Below are 26533 nucleotides of genomic sequence, written 5' to 3' on the forward strand. Positions count from 1 at the left end.
AGAAGAGACTCACCAACACCAAAGGAAAATGGAAGGAAATCCTGCCCGAAATCTTATGGGCATACCGTATGACCTCGAAGTCCAGTACCGGTGCCACACCATTCTCACTTGTTCGCCGAAGCTCTAATACGAGTAGAAGTCAGAGAACCAAGTCTTAGGTTTCAATATGCAACCAAGGAATCGAACGACGAGGCTATGAACACGAGCCTAGATCTATTGGATGAAAGGCACGAAATAGCCCTTGTCCGGCTGGCTGCCCAAAAATAGCGGATCGAGAGATATTATAATCGAAGGGCCAACCTCGATTCAATGTCGGGGAATTAGTGTTAAGGAAGGTCACACTAAACACCCGGAATCCAAATGAAGGAAAGCTAGGGCCGAATTGGGAAGGACCTTATCAAATTATCGAGATCACCGGTAAGGGATCGTACAAGCTCGAAATAATGAACGATGACCAACTACCGAACAATTGGAACATAACTCACTTGAAATGATACTACTGTTAAGGTACGATCCCATTCATTTTCTTTTATTTATTTACATTACGAATTAACACTTGTAGTAAATCATCCAAGAACGATATAATCTTTAGGCCTAAAAGACATGTTGTACTCTTTTTTGCCCTCGAACTGGTTTTGTCCCAAATGGGTTTTCCGACAAGGTTTTTAACGAGGCAACAGTAAATCGTGCTAACTTAGAATTGAAGGCCGGTTATGAACCGGCATCGAAAATCACGACAACAGTATTCGAGGCCTCATTACTCTTGGCCCCAAAAATTGGGGGGCATCACCCTTGGATAAAGACTTTTACAAGGAAGAAAACTTTATGATTGAATGGTCTCCGCTCGGTCGATAGGATTTACTGTAAGGGCCAAACGGTCAAATAAACCGTGCCCGAATAGACTGCTCGAGTCCTGACACAAAATTTGTACACATGTGTAGCTACTACGCACAAGAATAAAAAGAAGTTTCTACCTTGCGGATAAATATCTTGTCTCTTAAGAAATTCTGTTTTTTCTTTTTTCCTTTAAGAAATTTTCTACATCCTATGATGACCCAAAATGTCATCTTTAAATTTAATAATTAATTTTATATTCTAAGACCTCGAAAAGCACTATTTATTATTCCTCGACTTGCGTGCACAACCAATATAATTTTCCGGAAAGCTTTTTTGTGAAAAATAAATTAAAATATGAAATAGGGCCGTAAAATTTAACTGAGTTGACTTTGGTTAATATTTTGAACAAACGAACCTGGATCAGTGTTTTGACAGTTCTGCTAGGTCCGTATCGTGATTTGGGACTTGGGCTCGTGCCCGAAATTTAATTTGGAGGTCCCTAGCTCAAGTTATGGCAATTTAATGGAAACTAGAAATTTAAAGGCTAAAGATTTCCAAGTTTGTCCACGGAGTTGACATTTTGATATCGGAGCCAAAATCTGATTCTGGAAATTTTAATAGCTCCGTTATGTCATTTATGACTTGTGTGCCAAATTAAAAGTCATTCCGGATTCATTTAACATGTTTCGGCACAAGTTTTGTAAATTGAAAAGTTTGAAACTCAAAAGTTCGAATCGAGGTGTGAACTGTAATTTCAATGTTGTTTGATGTGATTTGAGACCCCGAGTATGTCCGTTCTGTGCGAGGTCGCTTCTGTGGCTGAGAGACCGTAAATGCGGAGGTCTCGCTTTTGCGGTTTCCTTCGTGCTTCTGTGCAGTCGCATCTGCGACATGAAGGTCCGCAGATGTGATCCTCTGCTGGGCAACCTTGCTCCGCAAATGCGAGCTTTGTCTCGCAAATGCGAGGCCGCATGTGCAAAAATATAGCCCGCAGATGCAAAAATGCTGGGCAGAATACATAAAATCGAGTTTTAGTCATTTTTACTCATTTTTGAGTTTTGAATCTCGGATTTAGGCGATTCCAAGGGGATTTTTCACGACTTTGAATTGGGTAAGTGTTCTATAACCAAGAGTGATTATATTTCATAAATCCATGTCTATATTTATTGTTTATTTCGGATTTAGATGGGAGAAATTGGAATTTTTCTAAAATGTTCGAAAGACAAAAATTTAAGATTTGAAGGTCCATTTAACATCGAATTTGTTAATTTTTGTATGTTTGGACTCGTCTCGGAATGGGTGTTCGGATTTCATAAGTTTTTCCGAGATTTGAGACGTGGGCCCCACTATCAATTTTTAAAGTGAATTTCGGATTTTATTCGAAAAATTAGTAAATTCATATGGAATTAATTCCTACGATTTATATTGAGTATATTGAATTGTTTATGGCTAGATTTGAGGATTTTGGACACGAATTCGCGAGGCAAAGGTTTATTGGATTCTTGAAATTTGGTTGCAAAGAGAGGTAAGTGTCGTGGTTAACCTTGACTTGAGGGAATAGAACCCTTAATTATTTGTTATGTGAAATGCATGTAAAGACGTATAGGGGAGGTGACGAGTGTCTATACGATATCAAATTAATTATTTGCATAATTATTTGAAAATCATAAATTGTTCTAAGACACGAATTAATTGTTATAATAATTATTTCTCTCTTATTCTTTGTTAAATATTAATTCTTGAATTTTTGAAATAATTGTTACATGCTATTTGATTTATGTGTCTTAATTGTTATTTGACATTTAGCATACTAAATATTAAACTGTCTATTTTCTCCACGATTTTCACAATTAATTGCTAATTGCCATTGTTTGTTCATAAATAAATTATAATTATTGTGTGCCTAGATGTTTAATAGTTTCTCATTGGACGTAGTATTTATTGGAGTAATATTTATTACATTTATGAGTTGTTTAAAGTTATGACTATTGAGTTGGCTTCAACTATTAAAAATGAGTTACCTAATTTATTTCTATTATTGTGGTTATAACTATTATTGCGTACAAGTTATTGTAAGTGACCTGCTTTAGTCTCGTCACTACTTCGTCGAGGTTAGGCTCGACGCTTACCAATACATGGGGTCGGTTGTACTGATACTTGTAATGACCCAACCGATCATTTTGACTTTTAGAATCCCGTTCCCTAAAATAAAACTTCATGTATGTGCTTTTATTGATTTATAACTTGCGGGGATGGTTGGTTCGGGATTTGAAAGTGTTTGGATTGAAATCGGAACACTTGGTTCCTTAAGTTAGCCTTAAAAGGCCAAATTTGACTTCGGTCAATATTTTGAGAAAACGACCCCGGAATTGTGATCTGACGGTTCCAATAGGTTCGTATGATAATTTTAGACTTGGGCGTATGTTCGAATCGGGTTTTGGATAACCCGGGAGCGTTTTGGCGCTTAATAGTGAAACATTAACTATTTGAAGATTTAAAGTTCTTTAAATTTGGTTTGGAGTAGGTTTTTGAGTAATTGAAGTCTGTTTGGAATTCCGAGTCTGGGAATAGTTTCATATAGTAATTTAAGACTTGCACGTAAAGTTTCGTGTCATTCCGAGTAGTCTAAGTATGTTTCGGCGCGTTGGTAATAAATTGAAGAACTTTAAGTTATTAAGTTTGAATAAATTTGGTTTGGGGTATGATTTTTAGATTTGATGATGTTTTACATGTTCCGAGAGTTCGAGCGAGTCAGTTTTATGATTTCAAACTTGTTGGTATATTCGGGAGGGGCCCCGGGGGCCTCTAGCGTTAATCGGATGAGGCTCAAACTAAGTTAGAAATTTAGAGCCAAGCTGAAGCTCTCCAGTTCTGTCAGAATCACAGGAGCGGAAATAGGACCTCACCTACGAAGTCACATGTGCGAAGAAGAGGAGCGCAGGTGCGGTAAGGGCGCAAGTGCGATGATGGACTCGCAGAAGCGGACTCACAGAAGCGAGCCGCTGACCGTAGGTGCGAGCGAAGCCGGCTAAGGGAAAACTGCATCTGCGAGGGCATTTCCGTAAATGCGGAGCCGCAGATGCGAAAATCACTATTGGGCAGAACCTTAAAATGGACGAAGCTCAGTCCTTTTCTATTCAACTAGCAATTTGGAGGTAAGTTAATTCTACACCCCTTGAGTTAAATACATAGATTATGGGTAAATTATAACTAGTAAATCATAGAAATCAAGAGTTTAGGTGAAAAACCTAGATTTTTATAAAAATGATATTTTAACCACGAAAATGGTTATGGAATTGGATAGAAGTTATATATTTAAGTTCTTGAGATTATGGGTAACGTTTTCATCTAAACATTTTCGGAATCCGGACACGTGGGCCCGAGATGAATTTTAGAAATTTTATCATTTTGGATAGGGTAATTTATTTAATAGATGAATTTCTAATTGTTGATCATATATTAATTATTTTGTATAATATTTGGATAGTTTCGGATTGTTTGGCGCCAAATCGAGAATTTTACGGGACGTGGTAATCGGAAAGTGGACTTTGAGACAAGGTAAGTCTCTTGTCTAATCTTGTGAGAGGAAAATTTTCTCATAGGGATTAAATTAAATAATTATTGCTAATTGCAGGGGCTACGTACGCACGAGGTGACGAGAGTCCGTGCGTAGCTACTATGAATGCTAAAGTTCGGGTAGTTTAGGACTCAGAGCATGAATTACTTGTGTAAATTATATTCTTTATAAATTAAATTATTTGATGTATATATTGTGAATTGTTAGATAAGGATATTAAAATATGAAATTCTCATATGCTAAATTTTTGTTTAGATTAATTAATTGATGAAATAAATTATTATCTTCTCGAATAAATTTTACAATAAATACTCTTATTCGAGAGGTACATAAGAAAATATCCTCCTTTCTTGTAGATCGGGCCGAACACCTCAACAGGATAGATGCATCTATGGATTGTGTCACGTGTCCCTCGGCAGTGTACACGAAACTCTGAATCGGGCCGTACGACCTCAGCAAAAATCGTGCTTAATAATAATAAAAATTACATGATACTTGGACAGTTTATTGTAGCTTGTAAAGTTTTTTGATAAATGGAAAATTGTTATTAAAATTGAAGGATTTAATTAATAGATTGGAAATTGTTGCATTTGAAAGATTTTTATTATTTCAGCTAATTGAATAAAATTATTGTTAACTCTGTGAATCATGCTGATATGAATAATTATAATTTATTCCATTTATTATTGTTGACCCTTAGTGAGTGTCAAAGTCGGCCATCTCGTCTCTACGACTTCGAGATTAGGCTTGATACTTACTGGGTACACGTTGTTTACGTACTCATACTACACTTGCTGCACTTTTTGTGCAGGATCTGAGACAAATACTAGTGGAGGACCTATCATCGCACATCCTCGTTATCTAGGGGCGTAGTGGTGAGCTGTCTTTCTGAGCCGTCCTGCAGCTACTAGTGCCTCATCTTGTATTATTTTTATTCTGTCTGTTTTCATTTCATACAATATTTGGAGTTTCGTATAATCTACTAGATGCCCATGCACTTGTGACACCTAGTCTTGGCACACACATTGGTAGAATTTGGTGTCTTATTATTTTTTTGGATTGAAATTTCATCGATATATGTTTAATTTGTTAGTTGGCTTGCCTAGCTATAGTGTTGGGCGCCATCACGACCTATATGTGAAATTGGGTCATGATAACATGGTATCAGAGCACTAGGTTCATGTAGGTCTCACAAGTTATGAGCAGGCCTAATAGAGTCTTGCAGATCGGTACAGAGACGTCTGTACTTATCTTCGAGAGGCTCTATAGTGTTAGGAAACTACCTTTCTTCATATTCTATCGTGCAATTGATATAGTACTAAATATCCTTCTCTTATTCTCTCACAGATGGCGAGAACACGCTCTAATGAGGTTCCAGACCAGGGAAGAGCTACTCCCCCAGTTGCTAGAGGCCGAGGCAGAGGCTGAGTTAGGGCTCCAGCCCGTGGTAGAGGGTGAGGACGTACTAGGACTATTCTAGTTATGTCGCTAATGGGTCCAGCAGAGAATCCCATTATTGAGGAACATGGTGAGGTGCCTGTGGCAAAGCCAACTCCGGTTGATTTCACTTCTGCATCGGGATTCCAGGATGTTATGTGTCGTATGTTGCGGTTCATGGACAATATGACTCATGCCGATTTATTTCCGGCAGACCCAGCCACATCTCAGGCGGGCAGGGGAGAAAAAACCCTTACCGCACAGGCTCATGGACATGCAGCTGTTGTATATCAGACCCAGGGTGCACTAACCGTGGATGGAGCCCTGCCAGTGACAGCAGCTACACCTGAGCCCATGCCAGCTGCAGCCGCTGATCCACAAAAACTATTGGACAGATGGACTAGACTACATCCTCCTGTCTTTGGGGGTGAGCGACATGAGGATCCCCAAGATTTCATTGATCAGTGCAAGGATAGACTGTACAACATGAGGATAGTGGAGTCTCATGGGGTAGACTTTGCTACTTTTCAGCTAGAGGGTAAAGCCCGTAGATGGTGGCAGTCTTATGTTCTTGGTAGACCAGCAGATTCTCCTCCCATGACTTGGGATAGATTCACCCGTATTTTCCTCGACAGGTATATTCCACCCTCTCAGAGGGAAGAGTTGAGGTTTCAGTTTGAGAAGCTCCAGCAGGGTCAGATATCAGTGACCGATTATGAGGCGAGGTTTTCTGAGTTATCTCGCCATGCACTTATGATACTTCCTACTGAGGCGGAGAGAGTGCGGAGGTTTGTTGCATGTTTACATACTGGTATTCAGGCCACTATGGCTCGAGAGGTTGCGATGGGCACTTCTTATGAGCTGGTCGTAGAGATAGCTCGTAGGATTGGGGGTGTACGTCAGCAGAGCCGAGAGCAGATTACAAGAGTTAAGCAGTTTAGGTATTCTGGAGAGTTCAAAGATGCTCCGTCTGGAGGCAGAGGTCAGTTCGTGAGAGGGAAGTCCAGCAAGCCCCCATATCCAGCACCACCGCCTCCTCGAGGTGCTCTAGTGTGACTACAGAAATCGTACGTGAATGGATAGGGTTCAGCATCGGTTGTGGATGTTTGAAGTTTTGAAGTTCATTAAGCTTGAATTGGGGTGCGATTCGTATTTTTGTGGTTGTTTGATGTGATTTGAGTGGTCGACTAAGTTCGTATGGTGTTTTAAGACTTGTTGGTATATTTGATTGAGGTCCCGGGGGCCTCGGTTGGATTCCGAGTGGTTAACGGACTAGGATTGGACTTGTGAGGATTGCTGAAATTGGGCATCATCTTATGTAATCGCACCTGCGGAGTCCACATCGCAGGTGCGAGCTCGCAGAAGAGAGCTAAGGAGCGCAGAAGCGGGATTTGAGGAACTGTCCAGGAATCGCAGGTGCGAGGGAAATACCGCATCTGTGAGCCCGCAGATGCGCTTGATGTTCCGCAGAAGCGGAGAGTAAGGTAGAAGCGAGAGTCCGCGGAAGCAGACAATGTTCGCAGGTGCGCACTCGCAGGTGCGACCTTCTGATAGCAGAAGCGGACCTGGGTGTTTTAAGTCAAGTGCGCACCTACAATTGAAATTTCGCAGGTGCGATTGTTTGGTCCGCATGTGCGAGATCACTCGGCACAAAAGGGGAAATTACAAAGGTTTGATCTCATTTTCACTTTGGGACTTTGAGAGCTCGGATTGAGGCGATAATTTGAGGGATTTTCATAGAAAACTATCGGGTAATGATTCTTAATGCGTTTTTGGTTATATTCCATTAATCTATCGTTAATTTTATCATTTAAATAAGGTTTTGATTTGAGAAATTTGGGGGGAAAGTGGAAATGTTCTTCAACCGAATTTTAGGGTTTTGATTGAGATTTTGATGTCGCATTTAAGTAATTTTGGTATGGGTGGACTCATGGTTGAATGGGTGATCATATTTTGGGACTTTTACCCGATTCCTAGACGTGGGCTCGGGTTAATTTTTTGGGGAGAATTCCTAATTTCTTGCTAAAGTCTTGATTTCATTAATTAGACTAGCTTCTTATAGCTATATTTATGGTATGTAATTGTTTTTGGCTAGATTTGGGCCATCCGGAGTCGCAAAGTCGAGAAAAATGCATTTTTACTAATTGAATGAGCTTGGTTTGAGGTAAGTAATTTGCCTAACCTTGTATGGGGGGAAATCCTCTTAGGATTTGGTACTGTTGTGATACTTATGTGATATGTGAGTGTTGCGTATGCGAGGTGACGAGTGCGTACACGGGATAATTGTTATAAAACCCAATTTTTACTGAGCAGTAACTTGTTACATCTTCATTGAGTTATACCAACATGTGTATTTATCATGTTAGTCTAATATCGCATGTCTACGAGTCTTAATTTCTTATTTGAAACTTGTACAACATGCTTAGTTGATTTCTTGCTTTTTCTTGACTTGTATTTAGTCTTAAACTGTAGGATTTCTTGCTGTAATTGTTGTTTCCATCAATTTCGAGCTGTGTGTTTACTTTTGAGACTACGAGGCGGTACCTCGGGAGATCCCATGTTGCATATTTACTTTTGAGACTACGAGGCGGTACCTCTGGAGATCCCCTGTCACATATTTACTTTTGGGACTACGAGGCGGTACCTCGGGAGATCCCCCTGCATATTTACTTTTGGGACTACGAAGTGGTACCTCGGGAGATCCCCGGTTGAGCATTTACTTTTGGGACTACGAGACGGTATCTCGGGAGTGCTCTTGTTGTTTATTCCTATGTGTTTTGTTGTTATCTTTCTGTAGTTTCTCCTCGTTAAATTTTCAGTCTCTTGTTACATTGCTATATTTTCTGCCTTAAATTATTATATACCGGTAGGGCCCTAACCTGACCTCGTCACTACTCTACCGAGGTTAGGCTTGGCACTTATTGGGTACTGTTGTGGTGTACTCATGTTACTCTTATGCACATGTTTTGTGTGCAAACTCAGGTACCTCCTACCAACCCCGCTATTAGCTGAGTATACTTGCTGCTACTACGGAGACTTCAAGATATATCTGCTAGCGTCTGCAGACCTCGGAGTCCCTCTCTATTCCCTCCTATGTTGTTTTCTTTTCTGTATTTTTCTTAGACTCTAATGTATAGAGACACCTAGCTTTCTCTTAGAAGCTTGTGACTTGTGACTATCAGGTTTTGGGAATTGTGTATACTCGAGTGTTGGTTTACTTGTACATGCCGAACGGCATTTTTCAGTTATATAGTTATTTGTTAAAGTTTAGTTGTTAAATTCTGCTTTTATTTCAATTATTCCGAAATTGTTAGGCTTACGTAGTCGTAGAGACTAGGTGTCGTCACGACGTCTTACAGAGGGGGATTTGGGTCGTGACAGGATTAGTCATTCTCCATATCACAAACTTCAAGCCTTAAGAAATACTAAAATGTTGTTAATAACTAAACAAATAAATAACTTTTTTTTTTTCATGAAATAGAAAAATAACTTTTTAAATGCATCTCACCTTGAAAAATCTCTATGTTACTATTGACACGTTGAAACTCTCATTGCATCGTGCTACTATCGCCTCGGCATAATATAGTAGACATTCATTAAAATCTCTTCGTCCCTTTTAGGATATTATTTTAACGTCTCTGCAGTGATTTGCTTCTTTAAACAATGAAAGCCATCAAGAACTTAATTTTGTGTCAAAATATTTCATTTGCCGTCTTTTCTTATTATTAGAAATAAGAACCTTGGACAAGAAGACAATTATCCAAACGATGGCTTTTAAAGTGGCCTTTGAAGCGTCACTTTATTTAGCAACAGGTGGAAACAGGTGGGTTATATTACTTATATTCTAGTCGACACCATTTAGTTAATCTCTAAGGGAAAAATTAAATTAATTATTTAAAAGAATTATTTAGTAATTTAACTTTTAACTTAAGAATTTATCATTTTTAATATAGTATAGATAGATAGATCGGTAACCGGAAACACAAAGAGCATGAAAGGGCATTATGGCTAATATCTTACCTTGCCACAAATACTATAGAAGGAACAAGCTCCCCTATCATATCTCTTCCTTAACTAAATTGGTGTTACAATGATACCAGCTGTTCCAAGTAGTTAAACTAAAATACAGCTCTAATATTCTTGAATTCTAACATATAGGACTTCCACCCTATCTCCATAAAGAATTTTTCTTGCTTGAATAGAAATATCCAGAGCTTTCGCATCCTAACAAATATTAGTCCAACAGTCTATGAAGACCTGAACATTTGGATAAGAGTTTTCCATAAAAAGCTAAAGCATCTAACTGAATAAACCTCTTCTATAATTAATTCTTTAAAATAGAAGGTAATCAAAAGATAGGTTAGTTGATATTTGATAACAGAGACCTATTTCAAAGAGACTTCATGTATTGCCTACTATTTATCTATTCAATGGATTTATTTTCCTGCGATCCACAGAATCAATACAATTACAGCCCAAGTGAGCTATGTACCCATCAAATTGTAACGTCCCATTGAACCCTGAAACACGTCCACCATCCAGTGCTCATTCCCCAAGCAGAAATAGTACACCTAAACTACAATATCCTAAGTTTGGAAAAAATGAATTTTGCATGCAATACTACCAAAGAGATAATAAACAAATTTTCAACAATTCGTATCAGTGAAAGACACTTGTATCTTTGTGGTGTCAGTTAATTCCCCTGGTAAGTTGGCTCCATACCTTCAGCAGCTAGTTTTATTCGTTGGTGATGCTCAGCGACCTTGTAATCTACGATTTCCTTGAACAGTTGAGAATCAAGAACACAATCTGGGCTCCCATATACAGTTGCTTGAACACTTGCCATAAGTTTTGCAATCTCACGGCCAGAGAATCCTTCTATCTTCTTAGCAGCCTCTCTAATCACATCATCAGACAAATCTTGTATGGTTATCCTCTTTTGTTGGTTCTTCTTGAAGAGGTGCCCCCACTTAGAATTGCTGTCACTGTCTCCTTCACCAGCAAGGTACTTGTTCAAATAGAGCTTCAGCAATTTGAAACGCTCTTCTTCTTGAGGGAGAGGGAATTCGATAACTTCGTCTATACGGTCAGTGACAGCACTGTCTAGATCTCCTGGCCTGTTGGTCGCAAGGACAAGAACTACGTCTCGGGACTGGTCCCCTGTTCGAAAGAGTAAAGCATTTAAAGCACTTCGCTGAGCTTCACTCATGTATGTACTATTCCGCCTGCGATCAAAGAAGTGCATTGTCCTTTAATATTGTATTTCTTGTAGTTGGTGCTACATCTAGAAAAATAACTCAAAAACTGCAACACATTATCATCATTAACCAGTTAATAAGTAGCATTCTAATAGGAAGCAGCTGAACGTAAATTTAACTTACTCGCATAAAAATGCATCAGCCTCATCAATGAAAAGCAGTAGGCCTTTATTTGATTTTTTGGCCCAATCGAATATCTCGTGAATTTTGGTGACAGCCTGTGCACCCAGGGGTGCAACATCCCCTCCAGTCATCATGGCATAGTCCAAACCCTGTAAAATTCACACACAATTTTCATTTATCCCTTCAAAAATGCAAGCAGCAGGAGCTGGAGTTTTCTTCCTTTTCTTAATTTTTTGTGGGGAGAGGGGAAAGCATTTAATTTCTGGCTATAACTCAGAGAAGTGGGTGTTAGTCCATTTACTGCCATAATCAGTTATTTATACTGCTCAATAGATGAAAGCGTATTTAGGTTCAGAAATATAAGGAGGGAGCAATTAATGATGGTTGCCCAAGAATTCAGTATTAACAGCACGAGAAAAACAGCATTCTTAATGGCACAATTAAAACAAGGAAAAATGCGAGAGAAGTGTACCGATTTTCTTGCGATCTCCCTAGCAACCATTGTTTTCCCAGTGCCAGGAGGACCATAAAAGAGCATATTGCGAAATGGTGCCTGGTGAGACTTGGTGTTTGCTGTGGCCCTAGCGAGGTGTTCTATTCTCCTCTGAAGAGAAGGATGCAACACAATGTTTCCAAAAGCAGATTTATTTTGTCCAGGTGCTGCCAATCCAGCAGCTGTACCAAACTTGAGTCCTTTGTCAGCTACTCGAGAAATCATCCCTGACCAAGGAAATCTTGACATAGATGATTCCCGAATTAATGATGGCTGTCCAAGAATTCTGTTAATATATCCCCAGGTAACTCTGGCACCTTCCCTGTATGAATTATAAAGATAACAAATGCCTAAAATTACTACTCTAAATACAAAATACCGATGTTGCAAGGAGATATAATTAAAATAGGACACAAAACACGAACTGATCAGCAGAGAAGACCCACAGTCAGATCCTCTCAAGACTAGCAAAATGATGATTATGTGATTGTTGGCAACATTGTTATTCCAACAGCGATTACCTGTGCAAGTATTTCCTAACTTCTAGTTTTAGTCCATAAGCAAGACTGACTGTGTTGTAAGGTGCTTTCAATGTTTAAAGAATGACCATATTTCAAATAATCAAGAAACAAATACTTGCTAAAGTTAGAAAATATGTAACTTGTCTACAAAATTCTCACATAAATACCAATTCAAAGCAACAACCAGATCTCAACAGTTTAAACTTCCCCCTATGAAACCCTAAAAGAGAACAGTGCTATATTAATATGATGTTCTCGAGTTAAATTTCATTTATTTGCTTATATGATTGAGTAAACAGAACGCGAACAAGAAAATAACCAGAATTCCAGGGCAGAATGACGCCAAGATAAGTGATCAATGTGAAAAACAAGCATTTTTCCTCTTGCTAATGGGCCACAAATGTTGGAACTGTCTATCAAGCGGGATAGAAATGGACATGTTGAACAGCTAAATGTTCCAGGAATTATAGTAACAAACTAAGGTGATAAAATAAGGGAAATATGTGAATGTAACATAGTTAATTAACTAGTTATATATAATTATTAACAAACTCCAGCTAAGTTGATCACACGGCAAATAATGAATGATGCCTTCTTCCTCTTTTTTCCATATAGAGAACAAAGCTTTCCATTTGTTTCCTTATTTTCTCTAATTAATTTCAACACATGAAACTTTTTCTTCACATCTAATTGAATGAGTTCAAACACATGTAAGTTAATGTCTTTTTTTTATAACCGTGGTGTTCAGGCCAGCTTGCGCGTATCTCAACTAATTCCAGGGATACATGCCACCTCTCACCAACAATAGGTACCCAGTAACTCTATCCACCAAGGCGTAGACAGATGAGAAGAAATCACCTAGGCTTGGACACATGTAAGTTAATGTCTTATTCTCTAAATCCATCACTTGAATAGAAAAGACCTAGAAATTTCTTTCATTTTAGAAATCCCACATATAAGCTCTTTTTATCCACCACTATCCTTCTTCTAAAATAAAACAAAGACAAAAAGAAAATACAAACAGCATGAATGATCAATTAGAAGAAAAAAAGTGTCCTGCCAAGAACTTAGGATTGAGGCATAGTTTGTTTTTTATTGTAGTATGGGCATACTTATCAAAAATAATCTAGTATGGACAAGCTTCACTTGTTTAAAGCTTACAGTAACCCTTCCCACTACTAAACGTCTTTAAGAAATATGGTCAGAGCTGCCCAAGGAAAATATATATCAAGAGACAAAGACAAACATAATGTAAAAGGTCACATATCGCATCGTTCCATCACAATTTTGCATCATGGTACTACAGCTATTATAGAACTTGCGGCTGTCGAACATCATTTGTTACCAAATGACAAGTATAGATCTTGGATAAGAATGAAATAATGGCACACTTTGTGTATCCCAATCACTGCCATAAGTTTGACTTTCATGAAGGGCTGAGGCAATTAAGGAGTAGAACAAAGAACCTGGTGGTATAAACTCCAGCAGCCAATGCAGTGACTCCACCAACAGTCATTACCAATTTACTCCTATCAGTCAATAGAATCCGGAAACCCTCTGCAAATTGCATTTAGAAACAGTTCGATCAACTCTTGCTCTAATATGTAAAGAGTATTATTAAAAAATGCAATAATAGTGTAGAAATAGCAGAATAATTTTTCCCTTTCTCAAAATAGCAGTATACTTTTAATCAGTGGCGGACCCAGGATTTTCATCAAGCGGGTTCAACATGTGAAGAAGAAATGTACTAAGAACTCAACAAAATAAATTGTTATTAATATTAAAAATTAAAATACATTATTAAAACTATTTTCTTTGGGAAAATTTATGGTCTCGGGATTGGTAAGGACTTTTTCGGAGGTATGCTCTTCTAATCTCGTCAAACTCAATAAAACTAGTATATAAAAAAAGCTTTTCTAGTCTAAAAGTAGAGAAAAAAAGGATTTGTGTCGTTGTATCTAAATAGGAAAAGAACAGTATGTGCGCATTATGTTGCTGATAGGTTTCGAACTCAAAGACCCTTCTAAAAATTTGAACCCGCTTCACCATTGGGCTGGACACTTTGCTTGAACCATGTGGGTTCAAAATAAATTTTATAACGGAATATCTTCGGAGAAAGAGAAGATATACGTATGTATAGAGTGTTATTTTTTGACGAAGTGGGTTCATATGAACCCTCTTGACTCCACGTGGGTCCGCCCCTGGCTTTTAATAGCCCATTCTATGTGGTTCATCATCCACTGCCTTTCTGAAAAGCAATCACACTTTTTTGTTCTTTTTACGTACTCTTTTCCTGGTCTAGCATAAGGAACAACTTTGCAAATATGATGATTACAACTACAAAAATCAAGAGAGAACAAATAAGATCCATGACAAAGCAAGTACTGGAGAACTAATAAGAGTTTTCTGCCCCTTCTTTTATTTTTATTTTTTTTTTTGGGGGGGGGGGGTGGTGCGTTCCTTTGGGATAAGTACAAGGCGGTAAGAGTTTCTACCAAAAGAACTGGAGTTACTATTTTTATTTCCATGCACCAGATGTCAGTGAGATTTTTGAGCAAGAGCGAAACATTAACATTACCTTCAACATGACTAAAAGTTGTATTAATGGCTGCAAGCCACTTCTCTCTTTCACCATTTATTTTCTCAATCAGCATCCTCCTTTTATGATCTTCAGTTAGTTTAGCTTCATGTGCCCTACCTTCTGCCTCAGCCATGGCCTTCACTCTTATTGTTTCTCGTTCTATTTCAGCTCTCTCTTTCTCAGTTTGTCTTTGTTGTGCTTGAATTTGCTCTTCTGTTGCTCGTCTTGCTTGTTCTTTTCTTATTGATGACTCCTCTTGCATTTTAACCAGTTCAGTATTGTGTCTTCTTTGAGCTTCATGATCTGTCTGAAATCATAATATAAAGAACTGTCAACTAGGTCCTGTGTAAGATCATTTTAGTACTCAAGAACAATGTACACTTTTTATTTCATAAAAAAAAAAATTAACATATATGCAGATTTTAAATGTGCATAATTTCCTGGAAAAGTAATCAGGTTCAATCTCACTTTTTATACGAGAATGGTCACATATATAAATGGACTACTCAATTCTTCTTCTCTCACCCCGTGTCCACCCAACGTTTAAGCTGTCAAACAATGCAGTTAAATTGTAGCAAGAGTTGTTGAGTTTCCACAAAGAGAATAATTGGTTCAACAGTGGTGCTATTGAGTATTAATTAAAGAATAACCTTTTGAACACTTTTAAGTTGGATTAGTTCAGGAATCAACTAGTGGGATCGGAGATGATGCAAGGATTCCTCCTTTTTTCAAAATGATTACTGTTTAACTGACCATCGACTTTGAAAAGCTCTAGTCCTCGGATGTACATTGATGAAACCCTGTTTATCTTAGGCCAACTTGCTCTCTTCTCTAGCTCTTTATCATTGATAGAGTCTTCTTTTTAGCTTAAGTACAAATATCAGAACTGTACGCATAGGTATACAAATTGAGAATGTAATCATAGGTATAGAACTTGAGTTCTATGTTACATCTTATAATGAACTATATTTTCCCTCAAGTACTTTGCCACTCAAGATGCCATGCCTTAGCTGGATCATTTCAAACTAAGCAAGCAAATAACTCTACATGCCTGCATTCTTTTTCTAGCCAATTCATCTTCGTATCTTAGCATTTGTGCTTTGGCCTGTGATTGTTGATGGTATAGATTCCGCTGGTCTTCTCCCCATTTTCGCTGTTTATCCTGCATTTAGATAGTGCATTTGGTATAGTGTAAGAAAAAACTAATAATAATTAAGCAAAATGTCAAAACAAATTGACAGCTTAAGTGTTAGCAGAGAAAGAATTATGATGTGGTTGAAGCACTATACGAGAATCAAAGCAATCATAGTCTTAAGACTCAATACACACTTAGGTGGCACTTGGTTTGGTGAAGTTTTTGGAGGAATTGATGTAGAAATGTGGTTATGGTTAGAAAATATTCTCTATGTGGTTATGGTTAGACTGGTACATGTTTGCCTTTGGGCATGAATTTTGACAAGGTTTGTTACTCAAAATAAATGGTTGGGTTAGGTGATTTTTACTAAAAGAAATGATTAGATTATATTGTTTTCAGAAACCAGAATAATTTGATTTTGCAAAACTAAGTTCCACTCCGTTTACTTTTTCCTGAATAACAAATAATTTGGCGTCATAGAAATTGTTCAGTTTTTAATTCAAAAAGACTGCGGGCAAGGCAACTTCCCCTTGCCCAAGAGGCCAAGACCAAGTAAGTTAGTAAGCCATGCGGTGTCCATGACGGGCAACGCATCCTCCCCCTTGTGGTTTTAAAAAAACTAGCTTCTCATTCTGAAAATGTTTTCCTAAATACTTTAAAACCAAACACATCCAAGTAGCAAAAAGATTGCTTCAGTTAAGGATTGTCTTTAATTCTATCAAAGTAAAAAAAAAAAAAAAAAAAAACAAGATCACTAATATGTTCCCTCATATTCTCTTGATTCCTTCTTTTTGGCTATCCATAAAATCCTATGAGAATTACATCATTTCTCCCCGAAAACCATTCCAATCCATTTTTTTTCTAATATTAAATTGATATGGTTTAAAGACTCACAATATCAGCTTGAGCCTGGATTGCCTCATAATGAACTTTCTCTGCAGCAATATCCGCAAGCCGGCTTTTTTCCTGCTTTCTCATCACATCAAACACCTTTTAACCAAAACCAATAAACCCAAAATTAGATTAATTCTTTCACCATACCAAAAATAAAAATTGAAAAAAAAAAACACTTGAGCTAATTAAGAAAAAATATTACCTGTTTGTGATAGGGAGAGCTATTGATTTCTCTAAGAGCTTTTGCACCTCTCTCTAATGATTCCGGATTGAACCCGCCTCTTGAATCTTCAGGAGGATCATTTGAATCCGACCCGGATTGAGAGTCCGAATGAGGAGCCTGTGGTGGAGGAGATGGAGATGAAGAAAAGGGGGAGAAGCGAAAGGGAGCGTCGGCGTACGCGCGGTTGGGGAAAGAGGAACATGAAGCTGCTGCGGCAGCTGCAGCTGCCATTGCTGCCATTGAAGTTAACTTCGAAGCAGCCATTATTACAACATTGGAATGGAGTGAGACGGAGTTCTGTAATGTCTGGTACGAGAGCTTAAACCCTGCAACTATGGCGTGTGTTCGAAACTAGGGTTTAAGAGGATTGATTAGCTGACCAGTTAGATTTGAGCACGTCGATGTTGTTGGGGATGTTGTTGTAATTTTAGTGCCGCCTTTTGTCGAACATTTCTTGGGCGGGGAGTAAGCGAGGGGTTTGGTCCAATTGGTTAATGTTTTAGTTGACACAGTCTGTAACGGAGTTATACTAGGAAAAGCCTGGCCCAATAAAATAGAATGTAGCCCAACATAATAGTTTTCAGACTTTCAGTTGGGCCGAGTACACATATAGTCCATTTTGGGATCCCTATTTAAGGTATAACGAGTTTATAAATTTCAAATTTAATCATTTCAGAATCAATCTCATACTGTTGGTTACAAAGTTGCGTCTGAGCTAAAGGTGTTAATCGGGCCGGGCCACTAACAACCCGATTTGCCCCGGTTCTACCCGATCCGGTAAGGGATGAGACGGATTGGCTAGGGTATGGGGTTGTGCCGGATGGGGTCGGGCTTTTTTTTACTACCGGTGCACCGGAACCCGGCTAGCACGGTAACCCGTTCAAGGATTTTAACCGTATTCCAGCCCGGTCCAGACCGATTTAAGTTATAATTTTTTTTTAAATCCTAATCGTTGCCACTTGTCAAAATAAAAAATGACCGTTGGGCAACGGTCATTTTTTGCACTTTTAGCCATTTCGTCCTACTCCTTACTAAAATAATCCCTCACCCCTAATAATTGATAAATTACATTTTTAGCATTTTAAAACTATAAATAGCCTCCCTCTTCTTCATTTTTTTTCTCATGATTTGCTCTCTTCTTCTACTCTAATTCTCACTCAATTCTCTCTTGATTATTGAATTGCTTATTTTTCTCAAATTCTCAATTAATTATTATTTCACGTTTTATCAATTATTTACGGTAGTCACTATAAAATTACAATTATCAAATGAAGTGTGATTATCATTCTTGTTAGTTTCAAGTTCAATCATGCCATGTGCTTCTAGAGTGCGCTCACATATTTTGGAACACTTTGAGGTGGTAGAAGAAAATGAAGAAGACGGAAAAGTAGAGTGCAAGAGTTGTGGTCGAGTCTTTAATTTTCATCGAATGTGGGAGGGCAAATATGGTTTAAGGAAGCATATCAAGGGTTGTCTTGAGCATCCTCCAGGAATTTATATTTAAGTTGATTTGAGATAATTTTGTGTTATTTTAAATTTATTAGACTTATTTAAGCTTAATGTGTTAGTTTATTAGACAATTTGCTCTTATTGGCATTTGGCAGTATTAAATACTAAATTTTTAATTGCTATAAACTTTTAATTTGCAAGTTCAAAAATAGAAAAAATCAAAATAGAACTTGCAAGTATTTGAAATATTATTATGCAATGAAAATATGAAATGAAAGCCTTTGAAGTCTGATCCTTCCATATTGGTCTTATTACATAATTTTATGTAGCTACTTAATTTCAATTTTAAAATTTTAAAATTTAACACTTTAAAGTTTAAACTTTAAATTTTAAAGTTTAAAAGTTTATTTGTCTTACAATACTTATTTTATTATTTAGAAGTTTGCAAACACTTAAGTATCAATTACATTGAACAAGAAAATATAATACATATATATATATATATATATATATATATATATATATATCTGGCCCGAATCGGACCCGATAAGCCCGAACCCGGACAGGCCCAAAGTAACTCAAAATATCCCAACCCGAAACCCCAACCCACTAACCAGCCCGCCTCACTAACCGGACGAGCTGTTTTTTCCTATATCCAACCTCATCCAACCCGTCCAGTAAACACCTTTGGTCTGAACTTTGTTTGTACTAGTAATCCTATAACTTCAGTCAGTATGGTGTGACGGTCCAAACTTCAAAAGTTTGAATTGCCCAACCAAACTTCAGACCTCAAATTAGTTTTGAACAGCTTCATATTAATAGAGGCGGATCCAGAATTTAAGCACGAAGGGGGCACCACTGTATGCTAATCATTAGCGATAAAATTCGGCGTTCAACTCTTTGAAAACTTAATATTATGATGACGTATCATTCAAGTATAAACAAAAAGAAGTTCTAAAGAAAAAGAAAGCACTGAACAAAGAGAGGGTTTCTTAGCAAAATGGATATAATGGGAAGGAAATGTGTTTGATTAAACATACTTCACACTTTAAATTTCTAGTATTTTAATTTTAAAAAAAGGGTGAGTGATTAAAAGGGCGTTCAAACTTTAAATTATTAAAATTTACTAAAGAAATCAAGATTATGAGTATGTAATAGTCAAAAAACTGAAGAAGAGTTTCAAACTCTTAGTTGCCATTGCCGAGTCAGAGTCAAAGTGATTGTTGAAGAAGGTTGAGGTAGAAGGATTTATATGTTTCTATTTGTGGAGCGATAAGTTACAATTTGAGGCATATAATTTTAAGGTAGGGATTTAAAAAAGAGTAAAACTAATTAAGTTTTCTATTGTGTATTAGTACTAAGCCATAGTTGAATTCAAAAAGAAGATAAAAGTTACAAATAAAGCAATTTGATTTGAAGTATAAAAAATATTATATTCCAAGACAAAAACAAAAAGGAGAAAAGGCCGAAGAAGGGTTTCGAACCCATGTCATCCCGCCAGGAGCGAACTTAAATAACCAACGTAACCACTTCTCCATCCACCTTTTTGTGTTTGAGGGCACAACTTAAATATTTAACAGGTCTCATATATATGGACATACATATATACAATATTTTGTCGAGGCTAATGGGTTCTTGTGACCCTACAACCCACAACGTAGGTCCTCCTATGTTCATATGTATCAACGAAAGTGTAAATTGGTATATAATCTATGCTTTTCTTCACTACTCTTAAAATATAGTTTAAGGGACTAATGATCCTGTTATGTTATGACTTTCTTCTTGTAATATAGTAATTTTATGCTACTTTGTATTTGTCGATTGCTATTTGGGCTCTGGATTATTAGTTGGCCAAATTTTAAAAATTAGCTTATTTTAGTAAGTATTTTTTTTAAAGTATTTTTCTCAAACGTACTTTTGGTGAGATGGTTAATTAATTTGAAAAGCATTTATGAGTAGCAACAAGTGTTTGACCAAGCTTTTATAAAAGCTTCTAAGCGTATTTTTCTCAAACGTGTTTTTAAAAAAAATACTTTTGAAGATAAGCTACTTTTTTCTACTTCTCCAAAGTTGTTTCTACTTCAACTCAAACGCACTTTTTTTTTCTTCTAAAGGATTGGTCAACCACTTCAACTTAGAAGAAAAAAATACTTTATTTTGAAGGAAAAAAAAATACTTTTGGCTTTAGAGAAGTTTGGTCAAACAGACTATAAGATGACTTGGAACGAGGTAACCTACGTGTAGGTGACACCTATACATCTAAAATTGCAAAAGATTATTGAAATTAGAAGTTGTGAGACTCCAACACTGAAATTCAAATTAATGATATTACGATTTTAATTATACATCTTACTGAATTCAACTCTCATTTTTCTAGTTACCTTATTTATGTTATTACCAAATACGTAACTATTTATCCTTCTTCCTCCACCCCGTTTAGGATTATATTGAAATAATAGTGACTTAGCTTGTCTAATTGTTGTTAGAGTCAGTTAAGTTGTTGGAGTTAGTTACTACTATTAGAAGTGGTTAATTGCATATGTAGTGCACATGAGAATACAGTTGAATTAGTCTATAAAAGAAGGTCATTTGTACACTTTGAAATATAAGAAAATATCATTTCTCTTCTTCATTCTCTATCTTAAATTCTAGAATATTCATCTCTACATGTGCCCTAATTCACTGCTCCATTGATCTAGCAGTGAAGCTTTATCTATGTGTCAATTTCTTCATGGTATCAGAGCGGCGATCATGAGGATTTGATCCGGCGTGAAGCTCCAGCGAAATTGATCTAATTACATGAGACAATTTCTGCAGACATGGCTGTAAACGAGGTAAGCTCGCTTGATCATAATCACACGTTATTTCTTCAAGCAGGAGATACTCCAGGACTAGTTGTGATCCCAATTAAGCTCACAGGGCCAGAGAATTATGCCTTGTAGAGTAGGGTAATGAAACTAGCTTTGAGAGAAAAAGGTAAGCTTGAATTTGTAGACGGTTCTTGTACTAAGAGCAGGTACATAGGTGAACTGGTTGAGCAATGGAAAAAATGTAATGCGATAGTACTGTCTTGGATTGGAAGTACAGTTTTGAACGAATTAATGCCGGGGATCGTTTATGCCTCAGATGCGAGGAAGGTGTGGAATGACTTTCAGGAAAGATTTGATCGATCAAACTTAACAAGGATCTATCACCTTTGGTATGAGATTGCAACGATGAGGCAGGGAACAGATTCAGTGACCAGTTATTACACTAAAATCAAAGACCTATGGGATGAGTTGGATATTATGGCTCCACTCTCTTGTTGTGATTGTGAGGAATCAAGGCCATCAGTTGAACATTTGAAATCTCAGCGTATGTTGCATTTCCTTATGGGCTTAAATGAAAGCTTTGGGAATATGAGGAGTAACATACTTGCAAGGAGACCGGTAGTTACTATTAATGAAGCTTATGCGATTGTGACTCAGGAAGAAAGCTAGAGAACACTTGGTGTGGTAGATACCCACAGATATCCACTCACTATGTTAGCAGGAAAGACACAAGGATTCAAACCTAAAGGCACAAGGCTAATATGTAAACATTGTGGTTATAAGGGTCACTTGAAGGAAAACTGCTACAAAATTGTAGGATATCCTCCAGATTTTAAAAGTAAGAAGAAAACTGGACAATTTGGTGGAAACACAGGCCAGCCGAGTGGCAGAGCACAACCTAGTGGAGGATTAAGACCATATGCCAATGATGCAACAACTGAAAATCAGTTGCAATTTACTGAGGAAGAATACTCACACCTAATGAGCCTCATGAACAAGCCACCATCAAATGACAGTACCTCAAATGTGATGGCAGGTATTGTTACATTGTTATCTAGTACCTATGCCTATGAGTGGAGAATTAATTCTGGAGCATCTCATCATATTACACCATGCAAGGAACTATTAGATAAACTAAGAAGCTTAGAAAAATAACAAGACGGTAGAGTGCAAGTGCCAACAGGAAGTAGATCTTCCATAGCATGTGCAGGAAATACAGTGATTTTAGGGAGTCATAAAATCACAAATGTATTACATGTCCCAGACTTCAAATTTGATCTGCTTTTAATGTTAAAGTTAACCAAGGAGTTGCTGTGTAAAGTCATCTTTTCCCATAACTTGTGTGTGTTTCAGGGACATTACAATAGCAAGGTAATGGGGATTGGTAGAGAAAGTAATGGTCTTTACATTCTACAGAGAGAGTTCAAACCCACAGTAGGAGCAGCAGTAGCTGGAGGAGTGAATGAATCAGAGTTATGGCATCTAAGACTGGGGCATCCATCAACAGTTGCAATGCAACATATTCCTAACTTAAAGAATAAAGTCAATAATACAGTACAAGAGAACTGCTCAGTGTGCCCAATGGCAAAGCAAATTAGGTTAAGTTTTCCTGTTAGTAAGAGTAAATATAGTAGTATTTTCCAGTTGATCCATGTTAGTGCCTGGGGACCTTATAGAAAGGCTACATTTGACAGAAACCAATATTTTGTAAATGTAGTAGATGATTACAGTAGATATACTTGGGTCTGTCTAATTCAATCCAAATGTGAGATTTCAATTGCGCTTAAAGACTTCTTAACAATGGTAAGAAATCAGTTTGATGTTTCTGTAAAGGTACTGAGATTTGACAATGGCACAGAATTTTTCAATTCACAAATGTAATGAACTGTTATCTTCCTTTGGCATAGTTCATCAAAGTAGCTGTATTTATACACCTCAACAAAATGGAACAGTTGAAAGAAAGCATAGACATATCTTAGAGGTGGCAAGGGCCCTTAAAATACACAGTGCAGTCCCAGTTAAATTTTGGGGAGAATGTGTGAAGACTGCAGTCTATTTGATCAATAAATTACCTACTGTTATACTAGGTGGAAAAACACCCTATGGGTTGCTTTATGGTAAGGAACCTAGACTGGATCATCTAAGGGTATTTGGTTATTTGTGCTATGCAAGCATCCTGCCCAGGGGTGACAAACTGGCCCCAAGGGCAAGAAGGACAGTACTGATGGGGTACTCTAAAGTTCAAAAGGGATATAGGTTGTTTGATCTGGATTCCGAGACTTTCTTTGACATGGATGTAAGCTTCGGAGAAGGGATTCTTCCTTTAAGAGCCATGCAAGTTGAAAATGAGGAGGAAGTATTGTTCATGCCAATCAATAATATAACACCACCAGATCACCCTCTTACAATGCAGCATGACAATAATAGTGTCACAACAACAGAAGAGACAACAGAACCTCACACTAGTGATGATCATGAGACAAATACAACAGACAATGCATCTGCTTCTCAACATAATATGCAACCTGCAGATTCTGATAATTCAGTACAAGGATCTTAACTAATAACAGGAGAACCTGATACATCATTACAAGGAGTTGAATCGGCAACAACAGCAGAGCCTAATGCTACTGAGCCAATTGCGAAAAATGGTAGAAGAAAAAGAGTTACCAAGCCACCAATATGGCTTAAAGACTATGTGACCTCTAAGGACAAGGCTCCTAATTGCTTATACTCCATTACTAATTATGTGGAGTATGATCACTTGTCCACTGGTTATCAAGAATATCTAAGTCTGTTCTCAGTACCCACAGAGCCCAAGACCTTTAAGGAAGCATCATAAGATCAGAGATGGATTGAAGCTATGCAGCAAGAAGTCAATGCCTTAGAACAGAACCAGACTTGGGAATTAACAGACCTACCTAAAGGGAAGCAAGCAGTTGGATCAAAATCGGTGTACAAAATTAAATACAAGACAAATGGAGAAGTAGACAAATACAAAGCCAGACTTATGGCCAAAGGATACACTCAACATGAAGGTTTAGATTATCATGAAACCTTCTCACCAGTTGCTAAAATGGTGACTGTCAAAACAATAATCAGTGTTGCAGCTTCAAGGAATTGGCCTCTGTATCAGATGGATGTAAATAATGTCTTCCTACAAGGTAACCTATTAGAGGAAGTCTATATGGATTTACCTCAGGGATTTCAAAAGCAGGGGGAGTATAAAGTATGCAAGCTACTCAAGTCACTATATAGCTTAAAACAAGCCTCTAGGTAGTGGAATATCAAACTCACAAATGTCCTACAAACAGCCAAGTACATTCAAAGTCCATATGATCATTCTTTGTTTACAAAGAAGGAAGGTGAAGAACCGGTCATTGTCCTAGTGTATGTAGATGATCTACTTATCACTGGGAACAACATGAGACTAATCGACCTAGAAAAGAGTACATTGCACAATAATTTCAAAGTCAAAGACCTAGGTGAACTAAGATACTTCCTAGGAATTGAGGTATTGAGATCATACGATGGCATACTGCTCAATCAGAGAAAATACACTCTTGAGTTAATCTCTGATGTTGGCTTGAGTGGAGCTAAGCCAGTGAACACACCTTTGGAAGTAAATGCCAGGTTTACTACTGTGGATTATGATGCACATGTGAGGGGCATCACAGATCCAGCACTTCTAGATTCCACTCCTTATCAGAAGCTCATTGGAAAATTGCTCTACCTAACCATCACTAGACCTGACATTAGTTTTGTTGTACAGGTTCTAAGCCAATTCATACAACAGCCTAAAGCTTCACACTAGAATAATCTACACTAGAATAATATCTAACCTAAAGGGTCACCTGGTCAAGGTATTTTGCTGAAGAATAATCCTTGCACGCAACTGGCTGTATTTTGTGATAGTGATTGGGCAGCCTGCCCAAACACTAGAAGATTTGTGACTGGCTACATAGTAAAACTAGAGGACTCTATCATATCGTGAAAGTCAAAGAAGCAGCACATTGTAAGTCGAAGCTCAGCAGAGGCAGAATATAGGAGCATGGCAGTTTCAGTTTCAGAGGTAATTTGGATAACAAGGCTGTTTAAATGTGCCTGTAACCACACCCGTAAAGTTGTTCTGCGACAACAAAGCAGCTATACAAATTGCCTCCAATCCTATCTATCATGAGATGACGAAACATATCGAAATCGACTGCCACTTTGTAAGAGGCATGATCAAAGAAGGGCTGATAGTGGCTGAGCATGTCGACACCAAACACCAATTGGCATATCTACTGACTAAGGCTCTAGGGACTGTTCAGCATCAGTTCCTTTTATCCAAGCTTGGAGTACTCGATGTATTCTACCCTCCAGCTTGAGGGGGAGTATTGAAATAATAGTGACTTAGCTTGTCTAATTGCTGTTAGAGTCGGTTAAGTTGTTGGAGTTAGTTACTACTATTAGAAGTGGTTAATTGCACATGTAGTGCACGTGAGAATATAGCTGTATTTGTCTATAAAAGGAGGTCATTTGTACACTTTGAAAAATAAGAAAATATCCTTTATCTTCTTCATTCTCTATCTCAGATTCTAGAATATTCATCTCTGCATGTGCCCTAATTCACTGCTCCATTGATCTAGCAGTGAAGCTTCATCTGTGTGTCAATTTCTTCAATAGTGTTGTCCACTTTTTATTCTCGAGTTATAATAAAGTATTATCAAGTTAGTTTTTTACCAACTCACCTAATCATGCAATTAAAGATGCTTAAAACCGGGTTTAGTAGCAAGTAGAAATCGAATGTGTAATTCTTTTTACTTGAAAAGAAAAAACAAAATCAAAGGGTAAAGTACAATAATTGTCTATATAAAAAATATTCAAAAAATTTACTATCAAGTCCTGCACTTCAATTTTATAAATCTACTGTAATTCTTCTCCTGGGTTAGATATTTTCTTGTTCGTTTAATCAAATTCCTGAGTTTTTTTTTTCCACAACAGATTCCCTGTGGAAATGTCTAGGGGTTAAAATATAATTCTTGTCCTGCATTTTAGTATTACTAAAGTTTAACTTGTTTCATTTTCCCAACAGAAAAAGAAACACTGAGGACATAAATTTAATATACAAAACTGTAAAACCATTAAAAAATATCCAATGTGAAACTGATAGGATACAATTTTGTACAACATTTTTTTTAATAAAGCAAACA

At 37.4% G+C, this 26533-nt stretch overlaps 3 protein-coding genes across 4 annotated transcripts; 2 read left to right on the forward strand and 1 right to left on the reverse strand.

Annotated features, from left to right (window-relative positions):
- Positions 1–10196: 10196 nt before the first annotated feature.
- On the reverse strand, positions 10197–17539 carry LOC104089271 (uncharacterized). 2 transcript variants are annotated; one of them, XM_009594122.4, is made up of 8 exons: positions 17059–17539; positions 16857–16952; positions 15879–15989; positions 14825–15134; positions 13713–13803; positions 11705–12047; positions 11233–11381; positions 10197–11076 (listed from the first exon to the last, which is right to left on the reverse strand). In XM_009594122.4, exons 1-8 carry the CDS (start codon positions 17341–17343, stop codon positions 10545–10547), a joined length of 1917 nt encoding a protein of 638 aa, XP_009592417.1. In that variant the 5' UTR covers positions 17344–17539; the 3' UTR covers positions 10197–10544. The 2 variants fall into 2 exon arrangements, with proteins under 2 accessions (XP_009592417.1, XP_070052264.1); XM_070196163.1 differs by having other exon boundaries at positions 14825–15130; positions 15875–15989; positions 17059–17480.
- A 3940-nt stretch (positions 17540–21479) lies between these two features.
- Positions 21480–22007, forward strand: LOC138905702 (uncharacterized). Its single transcript, XM_070194223.1, has one exon. It carries the CDS (start codon positions 21480–21482, stop codon positions 22005–22007), a length of 528 nt encoding a protein of 175 aa, XP_070050324.1.
- Positions 22008–22049: 42 nt separating this feature from the next.
- On the forward strand, positions 22050–23219 carry LOC138905703 (uncharacterized). The gene is made up of 2 exons (XM_070194224.1): positions 22050–22364; positions 22692–23219. The coding sequence occupies exons 1-2, from the start codon at positions 22050–22052 to the stop codon at positions 23217–23219; spliced, it is 843 nt and encodes a 280-aa protein (XP_070050325.1).
- Positions 23220–26533: the final 3314 nt, after the last annotated feature.

Source organism: Nicotiana tomentosiformis, chromosome 2 (assembly GCF_000390325.3).
Source record: "Nicotiana tomentosiformis chromosome 2, ASM39032v3, whole genome shotgun sequence".
Classification (NCBI taxonomy): domain Eukaryota; kingdom Viridiplantae; phylum Streptophyta; class Magnoliopsida; order Solanales; family Solanaceae; genus Nicotiana; species Nicotiana tomentosiformis.

Coding starts and splice junctions, on each gene's coding strand:
- LOC104089271 (XM_009594122.4), bottom strand. CDS start 17,343: ATGGCTGCTTCGAAGTTAACTTCAATGGCAGCAATGGCAGCTGCAGCT. Junction 16,953..17,058: donor GCTCTCCCTATCACAAACAG/GTAATATTTTTT, acceptor TTTGGTTAAAAG/GTGTTTGATGTGATGAGAAA. Junction 15,135..15,878: donor TGGCTAGAAAAAGAATGCAG/GCATGTAGAGTT, acceptor TTATGATTTCAG/ACAGATCATGAAGCTCAAAG.
- LOC138905702 (XM_070194223.1), top strand. CDS start 21,480: ATGAAACTAGCTTTGAGAGAAAAAGGTAAGCTTGAATTTGTAGACGGT.
- LOC138905703 (XM_070194224.1), top strand. CDS start 22,050: ATGTTAGCAGGAAAGACACAAGGATTCAAACCTAAAGGCACAAGGCTA. Junction 22,365..22,691: donor CAAATGACAGTACCTCAAAT/GTGATGGCAGGT, acceptor TGTGTGTTTCAG/GGACATTACAATAGCAAGGT.